Source organism: Cavia porcellus, unplaced genomic scaffold (assembly GCF_034190915.1).
Source record: "Cavia porcellus strain 051 isolate PalLab524CR breed Dunkin Hartley unplaced genomic scaffold, mCavPor4.1 scaffold_24, whole genome shotgun sequence".
NCBI classification, from domain to species: Eukaryota; Metazoa; Chordata; class Mammalia; order Rodentia; family Caviidae; genus Cavia; species Cavia porcellus.
This window is the reverse complement of record NW_026947507.1, coordinates 7,568,603-7,593,301: the sequence shown is the minus strand read 5'-3', so window position 1 is coordinate 7,593,301 and position 24,699 is coordinate 7,568,603. Positions and strand designations below refer to the sequence as shown.

The 24,699-nt window shown below is 38.2% G+C and overlaps 1 protein-coding gene across 8 annotated transcripts in view; it reads left to right on the top strand.

Moving 5' to 3' along the window:
* Mtus1 (microtubule associated scaffold protein 1) overlaps positions 1-24,699 on the top strand; it is a 148,866-nt gene that overhangs the window by 43,408 nt on the left and 80,759 nt on the right. For 4 of the 8 annotated variants that reach the window (XM_013151632.3, XM_013151631.3, XM_063234614.1 and 1 more), the window contains 3 exons: positions 4,458-4,526; positions 7,938-10,160; positions 13,142-13,337. In XM_013151632.3, coding sequence (XP_013007086.1) covers positions 8,088-10,160; positions 13,142-13,337 — 2,269 coding nt within the window. In that variant the 5' untranslated portion in view covers positions 4,458-4,526; positions 7,938-8,087. The remainder of the gene's footprint in view (positions 1-4,457; positions 4,527-7,937; positions 10,161-13,141; positions 13,338-24,699) is intronic. The other 4 variants (XM_063234613.1, XM_003469154.5, XM_013151633.3 and 1 more) reach the window with 1 other exon arrangement.

Sequence of the window (24,699 nt, the reverse complement as noted above, 5' to 3'; positions counted from 1 at the left end):
TTTTTTCCCCATATCCTCTTCAGCGTTTGTTATTGGTGATTTTCTTGATCTTGGCCATTCTTTCTGGAATGAGATGGAATCTCAGTGCTGTTTTAATTTACATTTCTTTAATGACCAATGATGCTCAACATTTTTTCATGTATTTATTTGCCATTTGTATTTTTTTAGCTGAGAAGTGCATATTCATCTCAGATGCCCATTTTTGGATTTGGTCTTTGATTTTCAGGGACCTTACATTTTTAATTCTTTATATGTTCTAGATAAAAGTCAGGGATAGTAGACTAAGATTTTTTTTCCAGTTCATGGGTTTTCTTTTCACTCTGTTGGAGATTTCTTTTGACATGCAAAAACATTCTAATAAGATGAAATTTCAGTTGTTGATTCTGGGAAGTATTTCCCATGCAGTTTGATTTTTGTTCATGAATTCTCTGCCTGCCCCTGTCTTCAAGATTTCTACCTACTTTGTCTTCCAGCAGATTTAGTGTTTCTGTTTTAATATTTAGATCATTGATCCATTTTGACTTTAGTGCATGCTGATAGGCATGGGTCTAGTTTTAGTTTTCAGCATATGGAAAGCCAAGTTTTCCAGCACCATTAATTAAAGAGGCTATTATGTGATGGAATATTATTCAGCCCTAAAAAGATAATTTTGACATGATACGACATGACTAAACCTTCATGGACACAGAATTTTAGTTCAGAAACATGAAAAGTTCTGGACATGCTAATGCTTGCACAATGTGAGTGTGCTCAATGCCACGGATACTAAACATTGTTAAAATGGTGCAAAGCATGGTGGTGCATGCCTATAATCCCAGCACTTGGGATGTTGAGGCAGGAGGATCCCAGTGAATTCAAGGCCAGCATGAACTACACAGTGAGACACTGTCTCAAAAAAATCAAAATAAGTAAGCAAATAAAATAATATGGTCAAGATGAAAAATTTTATGCACATTTTCTTTAAATAAGAGGCAAACTTTACAGAACACATAGATTTAAGCTAGAAGTTAAAGGGAAAAACCCCTATGAGATACTCACTGTGATCTCTGGGTCCAGTGGGTAGCAGTCGTCTTTTTGGTTTGAGTTTGGGACTGATGGAAAAATACAGTAATGCAGGATAACTGGTATGCAAACTACTAAGCTGTCTGTGTTAGAGACTCTGTGAAGGATGTAACTGAGTGTGGGACACCAGGGCGCTGTGCAGGGCAACTTGCAGGTGCAGGTCCTCGCACTGCTGCTCCTGGAGGTACCCAGCTTGTTACCGAGTGACAGGAGCCAGCCAAGGATGCCAGGTGGTTCTCCTGAATTTTCTCATCAGCTGTGTGTCTTTTTACATTTTGATTAGTAGCAGTCCATGTTTGCAGGACTCAGTGATTACAGTCACAAGGAGTTGGTCCAGGTACATCCTCATTCTTTTTATATCCCCTTAAAGATGTATCTCCCTGTTTCCTCTTCTCTGAGAGTTTCTTTATTTTGTGTATTGAAAGTTGGTACATGTACATAATGCATCTTAATTCTTTTTTGTCCACTTCTCCCTTCTCTACCTCTGCATCCACCAGTCTCTTAATTTGTTTATTATTTTTACACACATTTTCAGTACATGATGTTTACATTCTCTGTGTTGAGTCGGTACAAAATGACCCCATTTCCTTTCTCTCCTCTTTTCTCTCCCCACCTTCACCTGTGACCTCTTCCCCCTTTAAGAAAGATCTGTCTTCGCCTGCTTCCTGTTGGCGATGTTTCATTTTACTCTTTATTTTTACTTTTGGTTTCTAAGACAGAGCACGTGATATTTAAGCTTGTATGTCTTATTGCGCTTAAAAAGGGTCCTATTAAGTAGTAAAATAAAACTAATAGGATTAGCTCAATATAACAGAAAAGAACAAGAAAGAAAAAAGAAAATAAAACAAAGAAATAGGAAAAAAGTCTGTGTACATGTGCACACACACACACACACACACACACACACACACAGACACACACACACACACACACAGACACACACACACCCCAAAACAAAAGGGGAAGCAAAGCAAAGCAAAGTTCTAATGAAGAAAAAGAAAAGAGTCCAAAAATACTTCCTGTGTTTTGGGCGTGTGCTTTCTTTCCAGGGTCTGCAGTAGTCTGGCCAGGGTCTGGCCAGAACATTTTTTAGGAGTAGTTACTCTTTGTTGTTATTTGTGCCTGCTTTCTCTCTCTGCGGTGTGAGTGTTCTCTAAGAGTTAGTTCATAAGCTGGAAGCAAGGTTCCCAACATCTAGTGATGGCGAAGTGTAATCTTGTGTGTATGTGGGGCTGATGGGGTCCCTGTGCATCACCCTCAGAAGAGATTTAGTTCTCAAGGCCCCCTAGTTAGCTCCCCCAAGTGTGGGTGGCTATAAAGAGTGATCCTGGCCCCAGTCTCTGGCTGCCTGGCCATGATCTCTCCTTGCACATGTCACTGATACGTCTTAAATTCAGCGCCTCAGGTAAATGGCTGCTTCACCTCCTCCTGGTTCTGGGTCTAAGGGGCAATTTATTTCCAGGGAAAGCAGGACAGTGCTGGGCCTTTCTGAGTGGTGCAGCTAATGCTGCCTAAATGTATAAGAACCAGTAAGTCGCCTATGGGAGGAGTTAGTAAATGAACAGAAAAATGACAGGACTATTAGGTTAATTTAGCCTCCTACTTATGCAAGGAATAAACGGAAGAAGATAGCAGTTTTGTCTGTGAGTATTCATACTTCCAGTTACCAGCTGTCTGAGAGGAAGGTTCAAATCATAAATTAAGGGTTCAAGTGTTAGGAGAGCTTATTCCTAGTTAGAGCAAGGCTGTAGGGTCACACTGACAGCCACCAATGTTAGTGAGCTGGTTAGTTACTTTCTGAAAGGCTTACTACTTTCTATTCCTGGGTGGTGCGTAGACTACAAGCTTCAGTATCGTGAGGGGGTGGATAGCAAGTGTGGAATGACAATTCATTAATCTGCTTTTTTGTTAGTAAGAAGCTCAGTTGATTTGCATGCATATTAAAGTCAGAGAAGCACAAAGTTTTAGAAGAAAAAAGCATGTGGTTTCAAATTTGTATTGCTTTTCTAAATTATTTAATGTGTAACTCTGTTGTTAACTTCCATAGCCCTCCGTTTTGCAATCCATTAAACCATCTCGGGCTTCCTCCTGTTCAGATGGCTTCATTACGGGAAATCATTATGCTTTTAAGAAACTGAGTACTAGCTATCCTTATCCTTGCTTCCTGGGTATAAGGCACCTGACTAAGTTTAGTGCCCAAGGATATCACTGAGCTTGTGGAAAGGTAGGCCCCAGGACCTAATTGAAGAATTGAAGCCTTCGCTGTGAAAAACAAGGAGGTTTAGAGGATAACTGTCTTGAATGATTTTAACATAAAACAGGAACTTGGGAATGTATTTTTTAAAAATACATACTTCTTTGTTCGGTTACTTTAGTTCTGAATTTAGAATAAAATTTGTAACTTAGATATTATACTAACATTGTCTTTTTTAATATAAAGCAAGTTGAAGATCAGGTAATACTTCAGGTTTCCAGGACTGGAGAACTGAGCTACCATCATAGTTTGTGAGTTCTTAAAAGCACTTGAGAAAACTAATGTGATTTTATCATTTAGAAGCTGTAAATTATAATCGTATTTATATATAAATATCTTAAAAGATGGTACCCATCCATTGACACAAATAAGAATAAAATCGAGTTCTATGTGACCAGAAAGTAAGAAATTTAGTTTTTATGTTGGATTTTTTAGAAACAAATTTTGCATTTAATGATTATGTGGTATAGCATATTTAACCAAATTGACTTCAAATTATAGGGCTACACATGATGGGTAATAAGATGTAGGGGACATCAACTGACTGATACATACACATTTGCTGAATTTTTAGTTCAGGCATGTATGAGCTGACATAATATACTAGCCACTGATTTGCTCCATCTTGTAATTTGTTTGACATTGTTTCCTCACATATAAAATGAAAAACTTTGAACTGGATCTACAAAATTTCTTCTACAATTAAAATGGCAGTGATAATGAATTTAATTATGGTAATTATTTTAATTAACGTGAAAATGATTCAACTTTTATATCTGTTAACTATGAGAAGTGATAAAATTTTGTCTTTGGAAAATAATAACTCTTAAAGCTAAGATTTAGAATTAATCTATATTAAAATTGCCTGTATTTTACCAAAGGCATCAAAATTACAGCTCACTGATAATACTAGTAGGTTTTGAACATTTCTTTTCTTTTTTTTTTTTTTTTTTTGTACCAGGAATCGAACTCACAACCGTGCGCTTGCAAGGCAGGCACTTGTGATGCTGAGCTACATCCTTGGCCAAACATTTCATTTAGTACATACTTAAGCAATTTTAAGGTTTTTATTTAAAGAGAAATTGCCCTATTATATTCCCAAATGTTAATATGTAGGAGATTTGTTCCCTCTTGTCCGCAGTGTTCTCGAAGATCACTTTTCTTGGGTGGTTCTCTTAAAAGGAAAACTTGATTGTCGTGCTTTCTTCTGGTGAGTAGTGTTTCTGAAAAATTTGAGAGATTTGTGGGAGAATGATCTGTTCCCAACTTTTCTTTGTCTCTAAGTCTTTGCTTTTACTTTGATAAAAATGTTTCCAAGATAGTGACTTGGAGGCTTTTTATTATAACTGATGATATAGGCATTTCTTTTTAAGATAGCAAGAGGCATTATGGTAACCAGTGTTGATCACCTTGTATTTTGTTTTTACAGTATGTATTATGTCCATCCTTTTGATTTGACTGACTCTGTTTTGTTATGTCACATTTGGTTTTATTCTCTTCAAAAAAAAGTAATAAGAACTGTGGGAGTAATAAAACCCAAAATGTGTAATTGTCATTGTATAGAAGAGAGGAAAAGAAAGTGCTCTAAAGGATATAACTGCATGTACATTTAAGTGTATAAGGTAGATAACCATACTACTGAGTTTTGTTGGACCACTGAACAGAATTGTTTGCAGTCTCACTGTTTGAATGTCCACTTTGTATGCTTTAATTTTGTAACTTGAACAACTATTTCTAAGATGACAATATGTAATCTATTAACTGGTGATTTCCTACTGTTTATTTTTTCTGAAATTCTGTATAACTTGTACCCTTTTTCTGTTTTTTTCTCCTTAAATAAAATTTTTTTAAAAATGAGGCAAAATTTGTTGAAACAATATTAATTAAGATGTAAGTTAATATACTATAAGATGGCTTAATGAGTGGGGTGAGACCACATTAAAGAACGCGTGCCTAGCTTGATGGAAAGCTTAGGCTCTCACTCGCTAGCTTTTGTGCTCTCTCTCTCTCTTTCTCTCTCTCTGTTTTGTTTTTGGAGACAGGGTTTTGTTAGGTAGTTCAGACTGACTTCGAACTCCCTGGCCTCGAACTTGCTGTGATCCTCCTGCCTCAGCCTCCTGAATGCTGAGATTATAGAAGTGTGTCACCACCATGTTTGGCAGTATTCTTTAAATAAGGAAGGAATCAACTTGTCATTCCTAAATCAAAATGGCCATTTTAAAAAAATTGTTACAGGAAGAAAACTGCTTCTGTAATGTAGATTTATTTTTGCTAACAGGAATTTGCAGTCATTAGTTTCTTTACTAACTGGTGAAGTTAGTCTTCTAATTAATCTTGGAATCAATAACTGAACTGAAAAGTCATTTTAGTATCCACATCTCTGGACCCCTAAATCAATACTCTTACCTAAAAGATAGAAAATATCTCAGTAACCTTATGTCATATGAAAACTCCTTAAATATTTTTAAAATAGCTTTGCTCACCAAATTGGAATTTATTTCAAAAAATCATAAACTAAGTGTATACTAAAAAGTCATATGAAAGTTGCATGGTTAATAGGTTTACTTTCCTATTACTCTTTATAAACCAGGGATTTACAAGCCCAAAACATTTAGCTTTAACTTTAGTGGAACTTTACAACCTTTAGAAATATTTTTATACTTCATTGACATTGCAAAATGCTCAACAAAATGTATAAGCTTTAAAAGCAAAACTTAGGTTACATATATATTATATACATGTATTAATGTATATTATAAAGAATCCAAATTTTTTTCTACTTTATAGTTTGATAATTTATTTCAAAGGCTTTAAAAAGTTATGTCCTTGGACTCAAGAATGGTTTAAAATATTTTTTGGAAGATTTTTTTCCAAAGGAAGCGATCTTTTTTAGAAATAATTGCAAAGATCGTTTTTAGAGATAATTATTGGAAACAACTCAGAGTTATTTATAGGAAAACCAGAAACAACTTAAATACTGAATAGCATGAAACAGGTGGTGTGATTTGTCCTATTATACAGTGGTACCTTGGTTCAAAACTTAATTTATTTGATGATTTTGAAAAAGCTAATCACATTTTTTGCATGGGAAGATGGCCACTGTCATGTTTGTCACCCAATGCAGAGTTTGCAAACAAAAACAGTTTTTCCAGTGCTTCTGTTTGCAAACCAAATTGTTTTCAAACAAAAGCATTCATGAACGGAGATACCACTGCATATATATTTTTAATAACTTGGAATTATTTGACATACGAATCATATATTTTGTTCATTTTTTGTCAGATTTTTAAAAGAATGTCCTTTATGTACCTTGGAAGAGAAAGCTTAGATAATAAAAATTCCATTAACTATATTTAATAGACCTGTGATGATTATGCTAAATGCTTATGTTTGTTGTGATTTTTATTCAGATTTGCTTATATCAGAACCTCTTAAATGAATTTTAGCTTTTCATGGAAGCATAAAGGTATAACATTTACTGCATTTGAGATTATACCTCATGAATTAAATTATACCTCATGAGTAAATGTGCTTTGGATTTAGACATTTAGCTTGAATTCATTTTATACTGAAGGATTAAAGCATTTACAAAGAATCCTCACCAATAAACCATTGATTTCAGTGGTTCCTTTTAACTGAAGTCACCTGGTGAAGACTTGGCTAATTTATACTTTCATCACTATAAATCACATAGCCCTTATTTTATGATTCATAATTTCTGAGTGTGTGCGTGCATGCCTCAGCCCTGTAGTTCTGGGATTGCAACCATGTACTATGTAAGACCTGTGTAGCCTTTCTTTACCCCATTAGCCTTCTTGCTGTGTCCAACAGGAGAATTGAGGAAAGGGAGTTCTGCTGTCCCTTATCATAAGCACACCAGTTCTATTGGATAAGGGCTCTACCTTCATGATCTCATTAACCATAATCACCTTCTAGGGGGGCCTTTTACCAATATTTAACATTTAGCAGGGCTGGGTTTTAATGTACGGATCTTGAGCAGACACAATTCAGTATATAGCATATGGTACCTCTTTCTCTGTTTAACATTTTGAGAAGCTCCCAACTTGTATCAGCTTTTCCCCCTTTAATTTAGACATGGCATATGTTTAAGATAGGAATGAATATAGGAAAGAGAAATGCTAATTCCCTAAGTATCCCCGATCTTTAGCTCATTTGGTGGGCCTGCATAATCACTTTTCTGGGATGTAGTAAGGGCCTTCTTGGGAATGAAAAGGATACTATTATGAATCATGAGGAAAAAACAAACCTAAGTTGGGCCTATCTTGGGCAAATTATGATGAATGATCTCTTTGTCTACCAGTCAGAAGGAAGACTTATTGCCAGGTTTAGCTTCTGCTTCTCTTTTTAGATAAAGTCCCTGGCAGTAAGGAGGAGGCGTCAGTTATAAAGTCAGTCACGGGAACTTCTGTCTCCATCTTCCATTCTGTCTCAGTCCCTTAAAATGTATCTTTGAAAGGGGATGGTGATCGACAGTGTGTTAATTACCTACCTTTTAACTGTTGTGGGTTCTAAATATGTACAGAAAGTGGTTGGAATTAGTCAAGCATGACCTATTACTTTTTCTAATAATGTACTGAGTTAAATCTTTTATTTCTTCCAGGAGACAACAAATCACTTCACCTTCAAACCATTTTAGACTAAAAAGCATTCAACTGTGCTGCAAAAGTTAGGAGATGGACAGTTTTTCCTTTCCTCTCATTTGAAACTGAAAATGAAATAAAATGGCAGAGGTTTAAGGTTAATATTCAGGATGAATGATGATAATTTGGATGAAAAGGCAGCAGATGTATCACATTCCTTATTTATCAGTGATAAAAATGGAAACACATACAACCAAACATCACCATCTGCACACAGCTCAGCTAGTCATGTGAGTTGGAGTTCTGCCAACACAGATGATATGGTCATCGATTATGAAATGGACCCTGCTGTAGACAGTGATGAAAGTATTTCTTTAAATTCTCAGTGTGAAGTACTCAAGCACCGAAAGTCTTCATGTGATTTCATTAGTCAGCGGATGTTAGAGATGCATAAAGACCCTACAGGTCAGTCTTCTGCACTTGTAAATACAGAGGAGCCTGAGTATCTGCATAGCAATTGTCCTTCCCTGGAAGCTGCCCAGGACCAGAATGTTGAACCATCTCTGCCTTTTGTGTGGAAGCCTAATGCTGATTTGGACTATAGAGACTATCCCACTACCTTGGACTTAAACCAGACGTTTAACGGGAAAGCAGACAAAGTTAACTGTACCTTTATAACACATCATGTGTTCGAAAACAGTCAGTCTTTGCATGCCCATGGCGATTTCCAGCCAGTGGGTGTGAGAAGTGGAAGTACTCCTCCTTTATCCTGTTCTACTTGGATATCATCCGATTCTGACAATATGCATGTGAGAGAAATTAGCTATAATAAAGAAAACTTGGAAAACCCTCAAGCCACAGCACCAGAGGCCCACAACACAACGTACACAGCATTTTCTGATGATGTGATGCACACTGATGTTCCAAATGTTGGAAATCAATGTCAATATTCTTCAGGAAAGGTCACCAGTGAGTACACAGATGGGTCACAGCAAAGGCTAGTTGGAGAAAAAGAGATACAAGCCCTAACACCAGTTTCTGAAGGCATTGAAGTCCCCAAAGGATTTGTATTACAAGAGCTCTATTGTTTATCTAAAGATGAACCAAATAGTGAAACACATTCACAAAGCTCATATGGTCAAAAGGAAATGGGCCAAAATCTAAGAAAGACAGTATCTAATTGTCTTATTGATGATGAATGCCCTTTACTGATGCCAGCTTTTGAAAAAAATAAAGCCAAAGTGCTGGACTCAGAGCATAAAGTCCCTGTGACTGAAGATCCAAAAATTGCTTCTAATGAGGATTTGCAAACCCAAAACAATACTGTAGAACTGACACAAAGTTGCTCACCAGGACAAAAGACAGTTTCACTATTTGAAATGTCTTGGGATACAAATGAAGTGGTTATTAACACAAGTAACACAGCTTGCATGTCAACACCCATCATAGAACCCAGAGATGTAAGCTTTACTTTTTCACCGATCAAATTAACAGACAGCTGTAATAAAGTGGAGAAGAGTAATCAAGAGCCTAAAAATGTGCTTAACTTGAAGGGGACACCTATGAGCTCAGCTAAGCCTAGTCTAGGAAAGTCAGCAACTAAAACAAATACCCCTATAGGCAGCAAATTTAGAAAAACTGAAATTATAAGTTACCCAAGACCAAACTTCAAGAATGTCAAAGCTAAAGTTATGTCTAGACCCGTGTTGCAGCCCAAAGAGTCTGCTTTATCTAAGGCCACACCCAGGCCTCAGTTGACCAGTGTCACCTCATCTCCCTCAGCAGTGTCTTCCTCAAGGCAGCTGACAGTTTTGAGCAAAACACCAAGATCTGATTTGAATACAGACAGAAAAGCAGAAATCTTAATTAACAAGACACATAAGCAGCAGTTTAATAAACTCATCACTGGCCAGGCTATGCATGTTACAACTCATTCTAAAAATGCTTCACACAGGGTTCCAAGAACAACATCTGCCATGAAATCTAACCAGGAAGATGTTGACAAAACAAGTTCTTCTCATTCAGTATGTGAGTCTGAGTCTGTAGCCGCAGTTTTTCAGAAGATCAAAGGCGTCCTCCCTGTTAAAATGGAAAGTACAGAATGTTTGGGAATGACGTATGCTCTCCACATTGATAAGACCTGCCCCGAAAAGGATGAAAAAGAAAACGAGATACCTGTGGAAAAACAAGAGCTGAAAAAGGAAGTTATGAATGAGACCTTTGAATATGCTCCTCTGTTTCTGGTAAGTGAAACTTTTTGCATGCTTCAGAGGGTGGTGGAGAAAACTAAGAGGTCTTACAGTTAATTATCTATTAATAGCCAATAATATTTCAGAATTACATGAGCAAATTTGCTTTCAGGTATCTGTCTTGTCAGTCAATATGTACCAGAATCTTAAAGGGTCACAATGTAGCAAATCTGTATATTGAAAAAAAAATCCTCAATTCAGTATTTTATATTGAGAGTCAATTTTCTTTTTTACTTATATGTTACAAGAATAAATTAATATTTTAATGTAATTAATAATTTGACATTAATAACCTGACATAACCAGGTTATATTTAATTTTTCTGAAAATAGGGAGTTTATAAACTTTCAAATGTATTGGTCTACATTTAAGAAGTGGCTAGAGAGTGCTGGTAAACATATCAACATAAAAATAACTCAGTGTCTTGCCATTGAGGAGGTAGCACTGGGAAATGGAGCCCTCTCCTATGAGCAGAAATATTCTTAATTTTACCCCTGATCAGCTTATGGGACTTTGAGCAAGTGATTTTTTCCATACCCAGAAGTGAAAAGATTGGACTGTTGAATGTCTAAGGTCTCTTGCAGCCCTCATATATTCATTTTTGTACAAAACAAATTCCATTTCGTGTGTGTTTAGTGTAAAAGCAGTATGTTTCCTATGGTACCTGTTAAACTCTTAGACAAACTCATTTAAAGAATAAAAATTTTCTTTAAATATGCATAGATTTTTGCAAAGAGCTTTAAAAGAAACTAGTTTTCTGAGTTTTAGAATTGTTTGACGAGGCTGTGCACTTGTCCTTAGCTCTATTTTTGGCAGCAGGGACTGGTATGTATTTTCAGCCCTGTGCAGACTGTCCTCAGGTGCCTGTGCTGTGGGCCAGGGAGGGAGCTGGGTGCAGGGGAGAGAAGATGTAACACAGCCTCCTGCCTCTCTAAGAAGAGAAAGGGATTGTGTGTTGCAGGAGAGGGGAGAGAGAGAGATGGCAATGCAAGGAATGATTGAGGAAAACCGCCTGGGCCAGAGAGACAGTCACTCTCCAGAATTTACAGGACATATATTCTAGATAGAGAAAAATACACACACACACAAACACACACACAGATCCATACACATACATGCATACGTGGATGGGTGGATGAATGGATGGATGGAGAGATATGAAAAGATACTGTACTCTGATTTGGAGGGCTCCAGGTGGTCACTATCATGGGAGTTGAGGCTGCAGAGCCACAAGCAGTAAGAAATAAGCTGAGGAGGATGGTAGAGGCTGCCACATCCAAAAGGACTCGATGTGACTTACAAAGAGTGATTTTATCAGGATGGCAGAGGAAAGCTGTCTGACCCTGTTTGAATGTTAGAGAGGCTGTGATCACAGGGGAATAGAAAACTACTGTAAAGCTGGTGAGACTAGAGCGATGCTGAAGCTGGTATTTCAGTAATCCTTCTGAGAAGTGATGCTGGCTTATACTAAGTCAGATTGAAAAGAGACCTATAAGAGGTAAGAGAGAGGAGCTGGGGATTTAGCTAAGCGGCATAAGCGCCTGCCTTGCAAGTAGGCAGTCGTGAGTTCGATCCCTGGTACCGATAAAAAGGAAAAAGACAAAACAAAACAAAAAAAAAAAGAGGTAAGAGAGGAAGCGAGTAGAAATGTCTTTCATTGTTTAAGGTACATGCCTGGGTGTATTGAGGTGGATATGAGAAAAAGTAAGCTGAGATGAATAGATAAAATAAGTTTAATTGTAGAAATTGGTAGTATGATAAATTATCAACCTCATACTATTGGGGGAGGTACTAGGGATTGAACCCACAGCTTTTCCACTGAACTACATCCTAAATCCTTTATTTTCATTTTGAAACAGAGCCTTGCTAAGTCACCAAGTTAGCTACTTTGTGTTCGAACTTGCAAGCCTCCTGTCTCAGCCTTCTGGAGAGCTGGGATTATAATCACATGCCCCACACTTGACATCAATAGCGTAGGATTATTATGAGTCAGTAACTGTATTAGAGTTTAGAATTGTATTTTACACGTGTAAAAGCTCTGTCAATGTCGTTGGTAAGAAGGAGGTACCTGAAGGAACTGAGTGGAGAAGTACACACACAAGTCACATAGAGGGGAAGTGACAGTGTTGGTTGGATGTGGATTTTGGATGCAGCAGTAAGTAGGTGGCAGCTGAAACAGCAATCAAGATCATGTAGGAAGAGTACACGGTGAGGAAAGAACAGAACCCTAAGTGTGGGCCCTAGTAAAACAAGTACTTAAAGATACAGAAGAACAGAACCCAGAAGCAGTAAGTAGATGCTAGGAGGGAAGCCAGGAAAGAGCACTGCTGGGCACTAGATGTCAGAGCTTCCCCAAGGACAGGACTGAACACTGTGCCTTGAATCAATTTATGTCACAAACAACCTTGAAAACAGTGTCACTAATGTACACAAAGGCAGAACATGATGAACTGAATAACCAGCTGTGAAGAGTTTCAATTGCTTCTGTGTCACTTACCTTGTCGCTGAGTCAAAATATTGGGCATTCAAAAGGGGAAGGGTTTGTCTGGCTCGCAGTTTGTAGAGGTTTCAGTTCTTAATCAGCTGGTTCTAAGGTAGGTGGCAACTGTTCATGGTAGTGGAAGATACCAAAAGCAGCAAGACAGGAGGAGGAGGAGGAGAGAGAAACCTCTTTTTATCCCTGATGTTGTATACCGGGCTGCCTACTCTAGGGAGGGTGTAGCACTCACACCTTCAATTCCAGCATTAGCCTTTGATTCGATCACAAACTAGATTCACTCACTTCCAAAAAAGTCTAAGATGGCATGAGGCTTTGGGGGGACATTCAGACACAAACCATAACAGCTTCTAATAAAAAATGAAAAATATTTATCTGCCATTTCCACTTTGAAGTTGTTTCTTTCATGTAGATAATACCACAAAGAAAATAGTGTGAGCAAAGTATTATCTGGACTCAAAATATGTTTTCTTCATAGGATTCTGCTTCCAAAACTACCACCCCCTCAGGTAGGAATACATCCAAGCCCGACTCCTGCAGTTTGCGGAAAACATCATGTCCAAAAGCCAAAGTGGGGCCAATTGTTTCCTGTCTGAGGCGGAACAGTGACACTAGAAACCTCAGTTCTGATCGAGCCTTATCGCCTCAGAGGATCAGGCGTGTGTCCAGCTCTGGTAAGAAAAAAAGAGTTCATCAAGCTCTTGGCAGCTTATGAATTATTTATAAAATTAAGCTTGTTAGCAGAAAGAGTTTTGATTATAAGACTAATGCATTGTGTCATCAAAACATTTAGTATTTTGTGGTCCAATGTCCTGTTGCAGGGAAAACAGAAAAAGAAGACAATATAGCCCTTATCTTTGTAAAGAGATTTACGTGTGTGGTTATAAGCTATTCTAGAAGGTTGCACACATATTACTGTTACAAATATAGATTATTTCATTTTTTTAGTAGATGCTTAAAGGCTTAACAATAGTTCAGTGTTATACTGTTATTTAGGAGATTCATAATCTGCCTTCACCATATGTGAAAAGATTTTTTGCTTGAATTTTCCTGAAAGCTGTATATTTACGGTGATGTGAAGGTAATTAAAAAGTTAAATTTTTCTAAAATGGACTTTTTGGTTGGTTTGTGTTTCAAAGCTGTGTTAGGATGGTGAAACCTGAGAGCGTCACTAGCAGCTAGAAAGTATCTTGCTAAATTTGGCAGATGTACAGATTTCTTTGTTATGAATCATAACAGGAAATGAAAAAGTCATCCTTGTTTTGTGAGACTAGAAAACAGTAAAGTCTCCTAGCCATTCCAGACAACTGAGAGCACTCTGTAGGGAACATTCCTTACCTGTGCAGGTATAGCTTTGAGCAAATGACAGGCATGTCAGATAGATCTAGAAGTAAGATCCCTTATAAAAGTGGTAACTACTATTTGAATGATCTACAAAATGTGCCTCTAAAAGTACATGCCTACACATGTGGGAATGCTGTAGAGAAACTAATAAAATCAACCAAAATTCCAGGGCATCTTTTTACCTCACTATAATTTAGTATTATGCGGGTTTTACTCTTCAGTCTTATCATGAGGCCACTCCTGGGAGAACCTAGTGTTGTTTTAGATTTCATGGCTTGTGGTTCAAGGGAGCAGACCCAGGACAAGATATGAGTAGAAGAAAAGGGATTTGTAGTGCATTTCTATTTCTGTCCCTGGAGGAGATTTGTGGGAGAGAGGAATGCAGTAGCTTGAAGGGTTTATCATTTGGGAGAAAAACAGAAAGGGAGAAGCAGGCATCCTTTTAGATGCTGAGAGTCAGGGCATCAGTGAGATCAAAGCTCTGGTCCTCACTGTTGCTGCCAGACAGGGCACGCAGTATTTTCCAGGGAATGGGAGGCTCCCACCCTGCTTGCATGACAGAAGTGCTCTAGCTTGATGGCATGTAGACTGTGGCCTGGTCTGTTGCTAGGAGCCCTGTGTTCTTTCTAGTAGCACTCAGTGAGCTGCTAGAGCAGATGAGTCATTTACCCTCCTTGGGAATCATCCCTACCTCTGTCAGTTGTCAGCTTGGGAATCCTCTCTACTTTTTAGTGTTACCTTTTTAAGGACAATTTAAAACTTTCTGAATTTTCTGAGTAGTGGCTGCCACTGGTATGATTCTCGGAACCATGTGATATCCTAGAAAACCAAAGAGTACACATTTTTAAGAAATTAGATCAATACCCAAGGTGTATTTAAAAATTCTTTTATGTAGTACCATCAAACTGTGAAGCATTTTAAAAGTTCTTTTACTGTGTTCTACATAGTAAAGACAAGCATCAGATTTTAAACAGAGAAAAGTAGATCTGTGTAATCTAATGAAGAGAGAGGTAAAGTTTTGAGCTTTTATTGTCTTGAGTCATTGAACTTGAAAACTAAGCTATGCATATAAAATTTTTCAGCCAGAGTTAAAAACTAAATTATATTTTACCTGGTAGTTTTCCATATGTGAATGGAAGAAAATTTAATGTAAGTAGAAACATTATGGATTTGAATTTGAGTTTTATATTTGAGCCGTTAGAAGATCTTTATGAACTGTTTATATGGCCAAATTTGAATGTGGGAGCCCTGACTTTCAGTGTGACTGTTTTGGAGCTATAGTTTTTGAAGGGATGACCAAGGTTATAAATGAAGATGGGACCTAAATGGGTAGCATTTGTGTCCTTATAAGAAGATTACATGTGAGGCCTGTCTGTCCAACACCTGAGATACGGCAAGAAGTATCCATCTTCAAACCCAAAAGAAAGCCTTTACTAGGAACCAGCTCAGCCCCCACCTTGATCTTGATCCAGGTCTTCAACTCCAGACCTATCAGAATCTAATTTTCTATTAGAACCATCCAGCCTGTTGGTGTTTGTGATGGCACCCTGAACAGACCAAGACTATGGACTATGTTATATTATGTTTTAGAAAAAGTTAATAGGGACCAACTTTTTAGGATATCCACAATAAATTGAGAGGTGTTTGTTGTGAAGGAGAGGAAATGTAATCAGCACTGAGTTAAAAGTAGAACAGAAAACGAAGGAGCAAAAACAATATGCCTTTTAGAGCACCCAGAGCCTTTGCCATTTGCTGTACAATGAAGCGTTTGTGTGTTTGAAAACTGAAACCAAATGGACATCCACTGTACGCCTGCAGTTACTCTGCTCAAAGGTGAGCAGCAGGAATGTTCCAGCTGATTAGGAGTCTTCAATAAATCCTTTCAGAAAGCTAAGTAGAAAGCAAGACCCAGAGTTTAAATGGCTGTTTCTTGAAGCTTTAATTCATTTATGCCAAAGGTTGCAATTTTTTGACTTTTTGCATGAAATTCATATATATTACTCAGAAGAACCCAAAGAACAAGAATTTGAAGAGAAAAAAAGCTTCTTTAAATGTTCTGTTGTTTGCTGGACTCCAAAAATGAAACACTAGAAAATGATAATAAAACCAATTAGGTCACTTCCTTTTTTCTTGTCAAATTATGGACATTTTATGAAACCAGATTATAGAGAGTATAACAAATCAAACCCAAAGTATTTTTGGTCCTTTGGAATGTGCTTTTTAATGCTCTCAATTGAATACAATGAGATAATGATGAAAATTCTAGTAGTTGTTATAATGCCAGTGAAAGCAGCTCACACTGTTCATGGTATATTGTTTCAGGCTCTGTTTTAAACATTATACCTAGGAATTCATATAATCTTCACAATATTTTTTGTGATACTTATTTCCATTTTGTAGATTAGGAAACTACCACTGAGAAGTTAAGTGATTTGTCTGAGATTATACAGCTGGGAAGTAGCAGGGGGTGAAATTCAGACTAAACAGTTATGGCTCTTGAGTCCAGGGTTTTAGCCTCACATTATTAATCTAAGGAAGTGCTGTTAGTAGAATCATGAGTTTTGAAAAAATTAAAACTTTTTGTACATGGCTGAACAGTTTAATAACTGTGGCCCCTTTCAAGCCCCTTACCATGAGATAAATGATTTTCATGGCAATTGAAAACTAATGTTGCGGGGCTGGGAATTTAGCTCAGCAGCATAAGCGCCTGCCTTGCAAGCAAGCAGTTGTGAGTTCGATCCCTGGTACCGATAAAAGTGAAAAAGACAAAAAAAAAAAAAGAAAAGAAAACTAATGTTGCAGAATAAATAACTGCCCAGTGAGTATGTCATGATCAATTGAGGCGTCTTCAGATTGCCTGTTACTGTCTTTCAGAGGCAGTACCAGCTCTGACCAGGTTTTAGACTTCAGAGGTACCTGTTCTCCAGACATTTTTGCAATTGCTCTCGTCAGTGACCGGCCTGTTTGACTTTTTGTAGTACAGAATACTCACGTTACATCCGTCTTCTACCCCACCCAGGGGACAGCAATGCCTGGTCATGTTCTAGCCAGAAAGTCTCAAAAAGGACTGTGAAAAGAGTTTAGAAAAACCTAAAGAAAAGAGGAGCCTCATAAAAGAGATGGTTTTTATTTGTCTTCTCGAAAAAAGGAAATGATATTTCCAAAGAACCTTTGTTTTCTTTCAGTGTATTGTGGGTTAATAAATTCCTCTCTAAACAGTAGAACACCTGAAACTTGTAAGATCTTGCCTGTTGTTACAGATTTTCTGTTCAAGCATGCTCAGTTGTAGAACTTCTTAGCTTATATACATGGATTGTTTATTTCTTTAAAGGAAACTTAATATTTTTAAAAAGTTACTTTCATGGCCTTTTCAAAATGAAAGTTTAAGAGAGGTGGTGAGCAAAATTAGAATTTTTCACATTTTAAAAACATTTATTGTTCAGAATTAGAAATTATCACTCAATAAATTATTCCTGTTGAGTCTGGTGGCACAGACCTATAATCCTAGCATTCTGGGAACCTGAAGCAGGAGGATTGCAAGTTCAAGTCCAGCCTGGGCAGTTTAGCAACTTGACCAGACTCTTATCTCAAAATAAAAACACAAAACAGGAGTTTAACTTTTAGCTTAGCTTAAAGGTTCTGGGTTCAATTCCCGGAACCTCCCCCCCCCCAAATTATTTTATAAACTGTCTGTAATATGTTGTTAATGCTTCCATACTTATGTTTAATTAAAACTCTTATTAGTGTGTTTTGGGATTTCTAGAAAAGCAGTAATAATTGCTGGCAGTCTAGAGTGCTTATGATGTGCCAGGAACATAACTTGGCTGCAGTTACACAGTTGATCACTGAAGGACACAGAAAGTGGACCAGGCGATCTGTCCCCAGAAGTTTTACTCTTATTTTCTGTTCCTTATGGATGTAGGCCACACCCTGGATGCATTCATTTTTCATTAATGGCCCTGAGCGGACTTTCATTAAAGAGTTATGGTTTAGATCTAAAATGTCCCAAGCTTCATACATTCATCAGTGGGGCTTTAGGAACGTGAATCAGGTTCTAGCTGACTTCTTGTTCGGAGGTGGGGTCTGTTTGAAAGAGGCAGGTCATTAGGGCTGTGGCCTGGAAGGATAATTTCCCTCCCTCATTCCTCCCTGCATTCTGTCTGCTTCCTGTCTGCCGTGTGAGCTGTTCTGCCCTGCCTTGCCCCATGCTGCCCTGCCTTGGAACTAGCTGACTATGGACTAAAACCTTTACAAACAGTGAGCCAAAATATACCTTTCTTGCTTTAAATTGAGAGTATTGGATATTTTTTTTTTAGTGATGAGGGAAAGTGATAAGATAGATTGTGATATCAGGAAATGGGAATGTAGCTGTGATTCTGCTTGCTCAGGGTGGTTTAGAAACCTTTGTAACTAGTTTGTGGGAATAGCTTGAAAAGATTTGGTGATGGCGGCTAGGGAAGCTCTAGAGTACTGTAAGCAGAGCTCCATGGAAGATTCTGGCTGGAGTTCAGAAGACTGGAATGCTGGCAAAAAGTCAAACAGTGAAGAGCAGGTTCAAGCGGTTTCAAGTGGGAAGAAAGATGCCATTGGTGGTTGGATTCCAGGCCATGTGTGTTATGCTCTGGCAGAAAATTTGTCTACATTTTGCCAATGTCCTGACACTTTTGGGGAGATTAAGATTGATGGTGATGGACTAACTAATCTGTTAGAGGAAATTTCAAAGCAGCCCAATATTCAGACTGTGGCTTGGGTACTGTTGGGGGCTTTTAGTCAGCTCTACACTGAGAATCAAGAGCAAAGAGCACAGCTGAGTGATTTTAAACAGTTTCAGTTTTGCCAGAAAAGAATTTCCCACAAAGATGGAGCAGAGAAGATCGTGGTTGCTGGAAAGGTTAACATTAAAAAAAAACCAAGTAATTGGTTGCTGAAAAGATTATCATTTAAAAAAAGCCAAGTACAGGACAATAGGAAAAATGGCTTGAGAGCATGTCGGGAAAGATCAAGATCCTGTCTTTTGTCCTGGAAAACTGAAAAACTTTGTTCTGAGAAGAGAGCTCCAGGGCATTCTGTTGGAGAAGGGACCCCTAGGGAATTGATTTCCCAGAAGTCGTTTTACCTGGCTGAGCAGTGCAGGCACTCTGAGACCTCTGTAACTACTAGCCAGGTGCAAATGGGCCTAGTTACTTCTATAGCTCACAGCAGACCTTGTTGTCATCCAGATAGTTCTGATTTCTCATGCATGCAAGAAGCAAGAGTTGTGGGGTTAGGGAGCCTTCTAACAAGATTCCAAAAGAAGGTCTGGAAGTCCAGGCACTGTGCCCCCAAGAAGGCAGTGCATGAAACTGTGCAAGTGAAACCAAAAGTGCATTGGAGACACCAGCAAGTTGGAGAAGCTAGGAGCATTGAACGCCAGAGGAAAACCACAAGGAGTGAGCAAAGCCAGCCCAAGACAAAAGACGTGGGAGCTACAATCACTGGTAATGCCACAGGGATGGGGCTGCCCAAAATTTTGGCATTCACAGCATGTCCTGGGTACCGTATGTAAAAAAAAAGGCATTTAATGTTTGTTCTCCTGGATTTCAGTCTTGCTTTCCCATTGGTTTCTGGCCTCCTGTTCTTCCCTTTTGTAATGGGAATGTTTATCCTTTGCCATTGTATTTTGTAAGTATGTGCCTTTTGATGTTTTCAGGGATTTATAGCCAAGAGTTTACCTTGAGTCTCAGTGGAAACTTTGGACTTGGGCTTTTTTTTGTGTATATTAATTTTTTTTTTTTTTTTGGACTTGGGTGTTTCAGCAATCTAAGCAGATTCCCAAAGCTGAAACAGGAACCTAACTCAACCTACTCAGGATAAGTTTGCAGGTTCACTGTCTGTCATTGGAGAAAAGCAATTTTTAGGACAGAAAGAGGAACAGGATGGGTTTTATTAGGTAGAAATTAAAAAGTACATGCACGTACACATGCGTGAGCACACACACAGAAGTAGAGTATGAGCTCTTGAGAGAAAGAGAGAGGCACATTATTATTTGTAGAGGGGGACATTTATGCTTCATGAGAATCCCTTGGAAAAGGTGACCCACCCCCAGGAGGTTACTGTCCCACTTTACAGATATAGGTGGCTCCCTCCTTCTTTAAAGATAGGTAATTTAAACATTCTTTATATTCTCTCAATCTTTCCTTTGTTTTAGGATCAGTTTATTGGTCTTTACCTTCTCAGTTAAGCTAATTTATAGCCTTTGAGTATTCTCAATGAATTTTGGGTGCTTTAGGTCTGGAAGGAAAAAAATGTCCAAAGTTTAACCAGGAAAATGCCAATATGGATTACTTTGGGTACCTTAACTGGCTCCTGGAAGTTGCAATCTTTTTTTTTGTTTTTGTCTTTTTTTTTTTTTTTTTTTTATCGGTACCAGGATCGAACTCACGACTGCCTGCTTGCAAGGCAGGCGCTTATGCCGCTGAGCTAAACTCTCAGCCCCAAGTTGTAATCTTTTTAAAAGTATATTTTCTAATTTTTTTAGTATTTCTTTCTTTCTTCTATTTTACCTCATTAGGACTTTGGATGCTCTTAAATATGGATGAAATGTATTTTGCATAAAGAGATGAACATGAGTCTTTGGGCATCCAGGGGCAGAATGTTGTTATGGTTTCAGCCTGAAATGTCACTCAAAGCCTCATTTGCTCATGGAACTGGAAAAGCAAGCTTTGGAAGGGTGATTGGATTGTGGCGATTTAGAGCTGACTTACCGTTAGGTGGGTCTGGTCAAAAGCAGGGGGTCCCTAGAAATGAGCCCTGGAAGGATGCAGCTTCCTTCCTGCCGCCTCCTCATGCTCTGCACTGCTTGTCTCTTGTGCCAGGAGAGCTCTCTTCTGTCCTGCTCTTTTGCTGTGTTTTCCTGACTTGGGCCTAGATGACTATGTATGGTCTGGACCTTTCCTTCTTTAAATTGAGATTACTGGATGTTTTGTCCCCAGGAAGAAAGTGACTAAGACAAAGAGCATGTATTTTTATCTGGTGAGTGCTGGCTTATCCTGAGAACTATTTTAGCATTGGCAGTAAAGCAGTGCACAAAGGACAAATTTCTTTCTTTGAGGGTCTTAAATTCTAACAAGAATAGTAAAATAAAATAAACAAAACAAGCCAGGCATAGAAGCACTGGTCTGTAATCCCAGGACTTGGAGGCTGAGGCAAGAAGATAGATAACAGTTTGAGGCCAGCCTGGGCTACAAAGCAAATTCAAGGCCAGCCTGACATACACAGCAATACCTTGTCTCAAAAAAACAAAAATAAATACATAAATATAATTGTTAGTACATAAGCTAGTAACAAGTGCTTAGGAAAGAAAGGAAATAGTGAAAGGAGTTAAACTTTAGTGTAGTTAAGAAAGGCCTCAAGCAGAGGATGACATTTCAGCAAATGCATGTAGTGGCAGGAGGGAAACACTTGCTTTCAGGTACGAGGACTCCTGGGGTAGAAGAATCAAGGCTTGCAGAGATGAGATGAGATGAAGCTGTGGATAGGGTATGAGGAGCCCTGAGGGGCTCATTGTGTGTGTGTGTGGTAGGTTCTGGAGAGGATGGATTGCAGAAAAGGGTGGAGCCAGAGCCAGCAGGCTCCTGTAGGCACCCGGGCAGGAAATACTTTCCCTTTGCTTTCTCACTAGAATCACATCTCTGTGAATTCTTAATCTTTTCCAGACATTTAGCACAATTCTCATTTTGTAATAATTCTAGAGAAAATTATCTCAGGGAAGCACTCATAAAGTGTGCTTAATATGTCTCTATGCAGTCTCTTATTCATTCCAGTAATGTTTAGAGCATCTGCTAGATGTTGGGCAGTTATTAGGTTCTGAGAATACAAATCTGATTAAGCAAATGTACTCTTCTAGGAAGTTTGCCCACCTTCTGGAGGGTGAAATGCAAGAGGGTGTCTGCAAGTCGTAATGCAGACTTCATTCCTCAAGTGGTCTCCATGATATAGTACTTTGCTTTTTCAATGCTGTGTGGTAATGATTATCTTATATGTCTGCTGCTAAACTGTGAGAGCCATTGGATATATCCAGGTCTGAGGATTTTTTTATATTTTCCAATGCTCAACACAGCATATCTGTTACATAACATGTGTTTTATAGTATCTCTGAGCTTGATTTAAATGGAGAATTATATGAAGCACTATGTGCCTACAGTAAAGGGAACCACACTAACTTAGCCTAAGGCAAGACTAGAGAATGTTGACGTAGGCTTGGAATGTGCCCATAGGAGTTTGCAAACAGATCACAAGAATGTTGGGATTGCCAGTAGCAGAGATGTGGAGTTGTGAAAGGGCTGTGTGTTTGAGAGCCAGTGGACCTGCAGTAGAACATATGTTGGAATCAATGAGAGCTGAGCTTCTGCCATGTGTTTTCTTGACATTGACAACCCCAGTCAGCATTAAGAAGAAGTAAACAGAGACAGTGTCTATGTACGTCAATGTCAAGAAAAACATGGAATGTTGTTCTAAGCAAGCAAATCTTATTCTACTCCAATTATATCTTGATTAAATATATTAAATTATATTTAATCAGGCAATTTGGATAGTTTTTCCACTTCCTGCTTCCCCGTAAGTGCTTTCAAAAGTATAGTATTTGAAGTGAAAAGTTAGAAGGAAAACAAAAAACCCACCTTAATCTTATCACCTCTAGATTTCTCACTACATTTGAAAAAAATATACTATCATGCATATATGTTTACACATATTTAATGGGACATTTTTTACTGTTTCAAAATTCCATACCTAGCTGTGCTTGGTGGCATGTACCTGTAGTCCTTAGCTACTTAGGAGTTCGAGACAGAAGATTGAACCCAAAACTTTAAGAGCAGCTTATCTTAAACATAGCGAGACCCTGTGAATGAATGAATGAATGAATGAAATCCTATACGGTAGGCACCTTTACAGAGGCACCTAATTGGTTGATGAAGTTTTATTTTTTATTTTAAAGATAGAATACCTAATTCTTAGATTCTTAATTTTTTCTCAGTAGCATAGTTTTAAATGACTGCAATATTTAATCATTTAAATGTGCTGCTGTCTTAACCTGTTGTATGTTGCTAGAATAAAATACCACGGACTGAGTAACTTATAAACAATAGGGATTTATTTGGTTGATAGTCTGGGGTTTGGGAATTCCAAGATCGCACTGCCAACATCCAGTGAGGGCCTTCTCGCCATACCATACTGTTGATAGAAGGCCTTCAATCCACTTTATAGCAAGCCTTCTCTCGCAATAACTAACCCAATCTTGCCATAACAATCCATTCTGAGGGCAGGGCCCACATGAGCTAACCACCTCTTATTAGGGGCCTTCTCCCAACACTATTGTACTGAGGGTTAAATTTTCAAAATATGTACTTTGGGGAACTCATTAAAGCCATATTTGATGGATTTCTTCAGAGTTTTTGAACATTATAGGAGTGTCCAGGTATTTTTCCCCCAGCATATTAAACAACTCTACAAAAATTGCTTTATATGTAAATCTATAAGCTAGTCAGATAAATTCTTGGATATATTCCTCTAGATGGATTCAAAGTGCGTGGACATTTTTAAGACTTTTGATACACATTGTCAAGTTGCCCTTTAGAAACAGCATACAAGTCTGTGTTCCTATTCTGAGAATTCAAGAGTGTTTTCCAAAACTCTTGCCAGTATTTTGACACTAACACTCTTTCCAAAGATCCATGTTTAGAATGGTACAAAATGGTGCCTTATTTTAACCAGCATATGCTTGGCACTCAAATATTTATTGAATGCATGTAGGTTTAGTTATAATCCTGGAGTACAGCAGGGAATATAAGATTAAAATATACCCTCCTCAAAGTTATATTGTGGCGAGGGACTCCTGCCATACATAAATAAATAAACTATATAATATTTTTGATAATGATCCTGTTATATAAAGAGAAAAAATGTTAAAGCAAAGAAGGGGATATGGAATGTTGGTGGGAGGCATGTGCATGTGTGAAATTTTTTGTGGGGCAATGGAAAGAGGATTTAAATAAGGCCTGGGGGATCCCGCCACATACCACCTAGGTGAAAACCATTTCAGTAAGAGTAAAGAATAAAAGGGAAGACCCTGAGGTGGAGCTTAGCTAATGTGCCCCCAAATAGAAGGAATGAAGTAGGGAAAAAGAAAATAGGAGGTGAGGCTGGAGAAGCAGTGAGACCAGATCATGCATAGTCTTAAAAAATAAAGACTTTGAACCTGACTGACTCAGATTTTGGCGAGATCACTCTGATAGCTGTTTTGAGAATAGATTGAATGCAAGTATATTTGGGAACAGGGAGATCAGTGAGGAGGCAGTATTGCTATAATCACAGTGGGAGATTTTTCTTTTGTAGGACCAGGTTGATCACAGATTATAGGTGTGTGTCTTTTTTTAAATTTGCTAGTGGCAATGATTGATTTTTTAAAAAATTTGCATTAATATACATTTGTATAGCCAACAGATTTGCGTAGGTTGGATGAGCAGTGAGAGAGGAGCGAATTCAAGGATGATGGTAGACATTTGGTGTGAGAGCAATCACTGTGTGGCCTTGTGGCTAAGATGAAGTGTGGTGAGAGCAGTGGGTGATGGTGCTGCCTTTGACTGAGATGGGAAAGGATGACGGAGGCCTGGGTGTTAGGGGGGATGTCAGGGTGGATGATTTGAGGTGAGTACC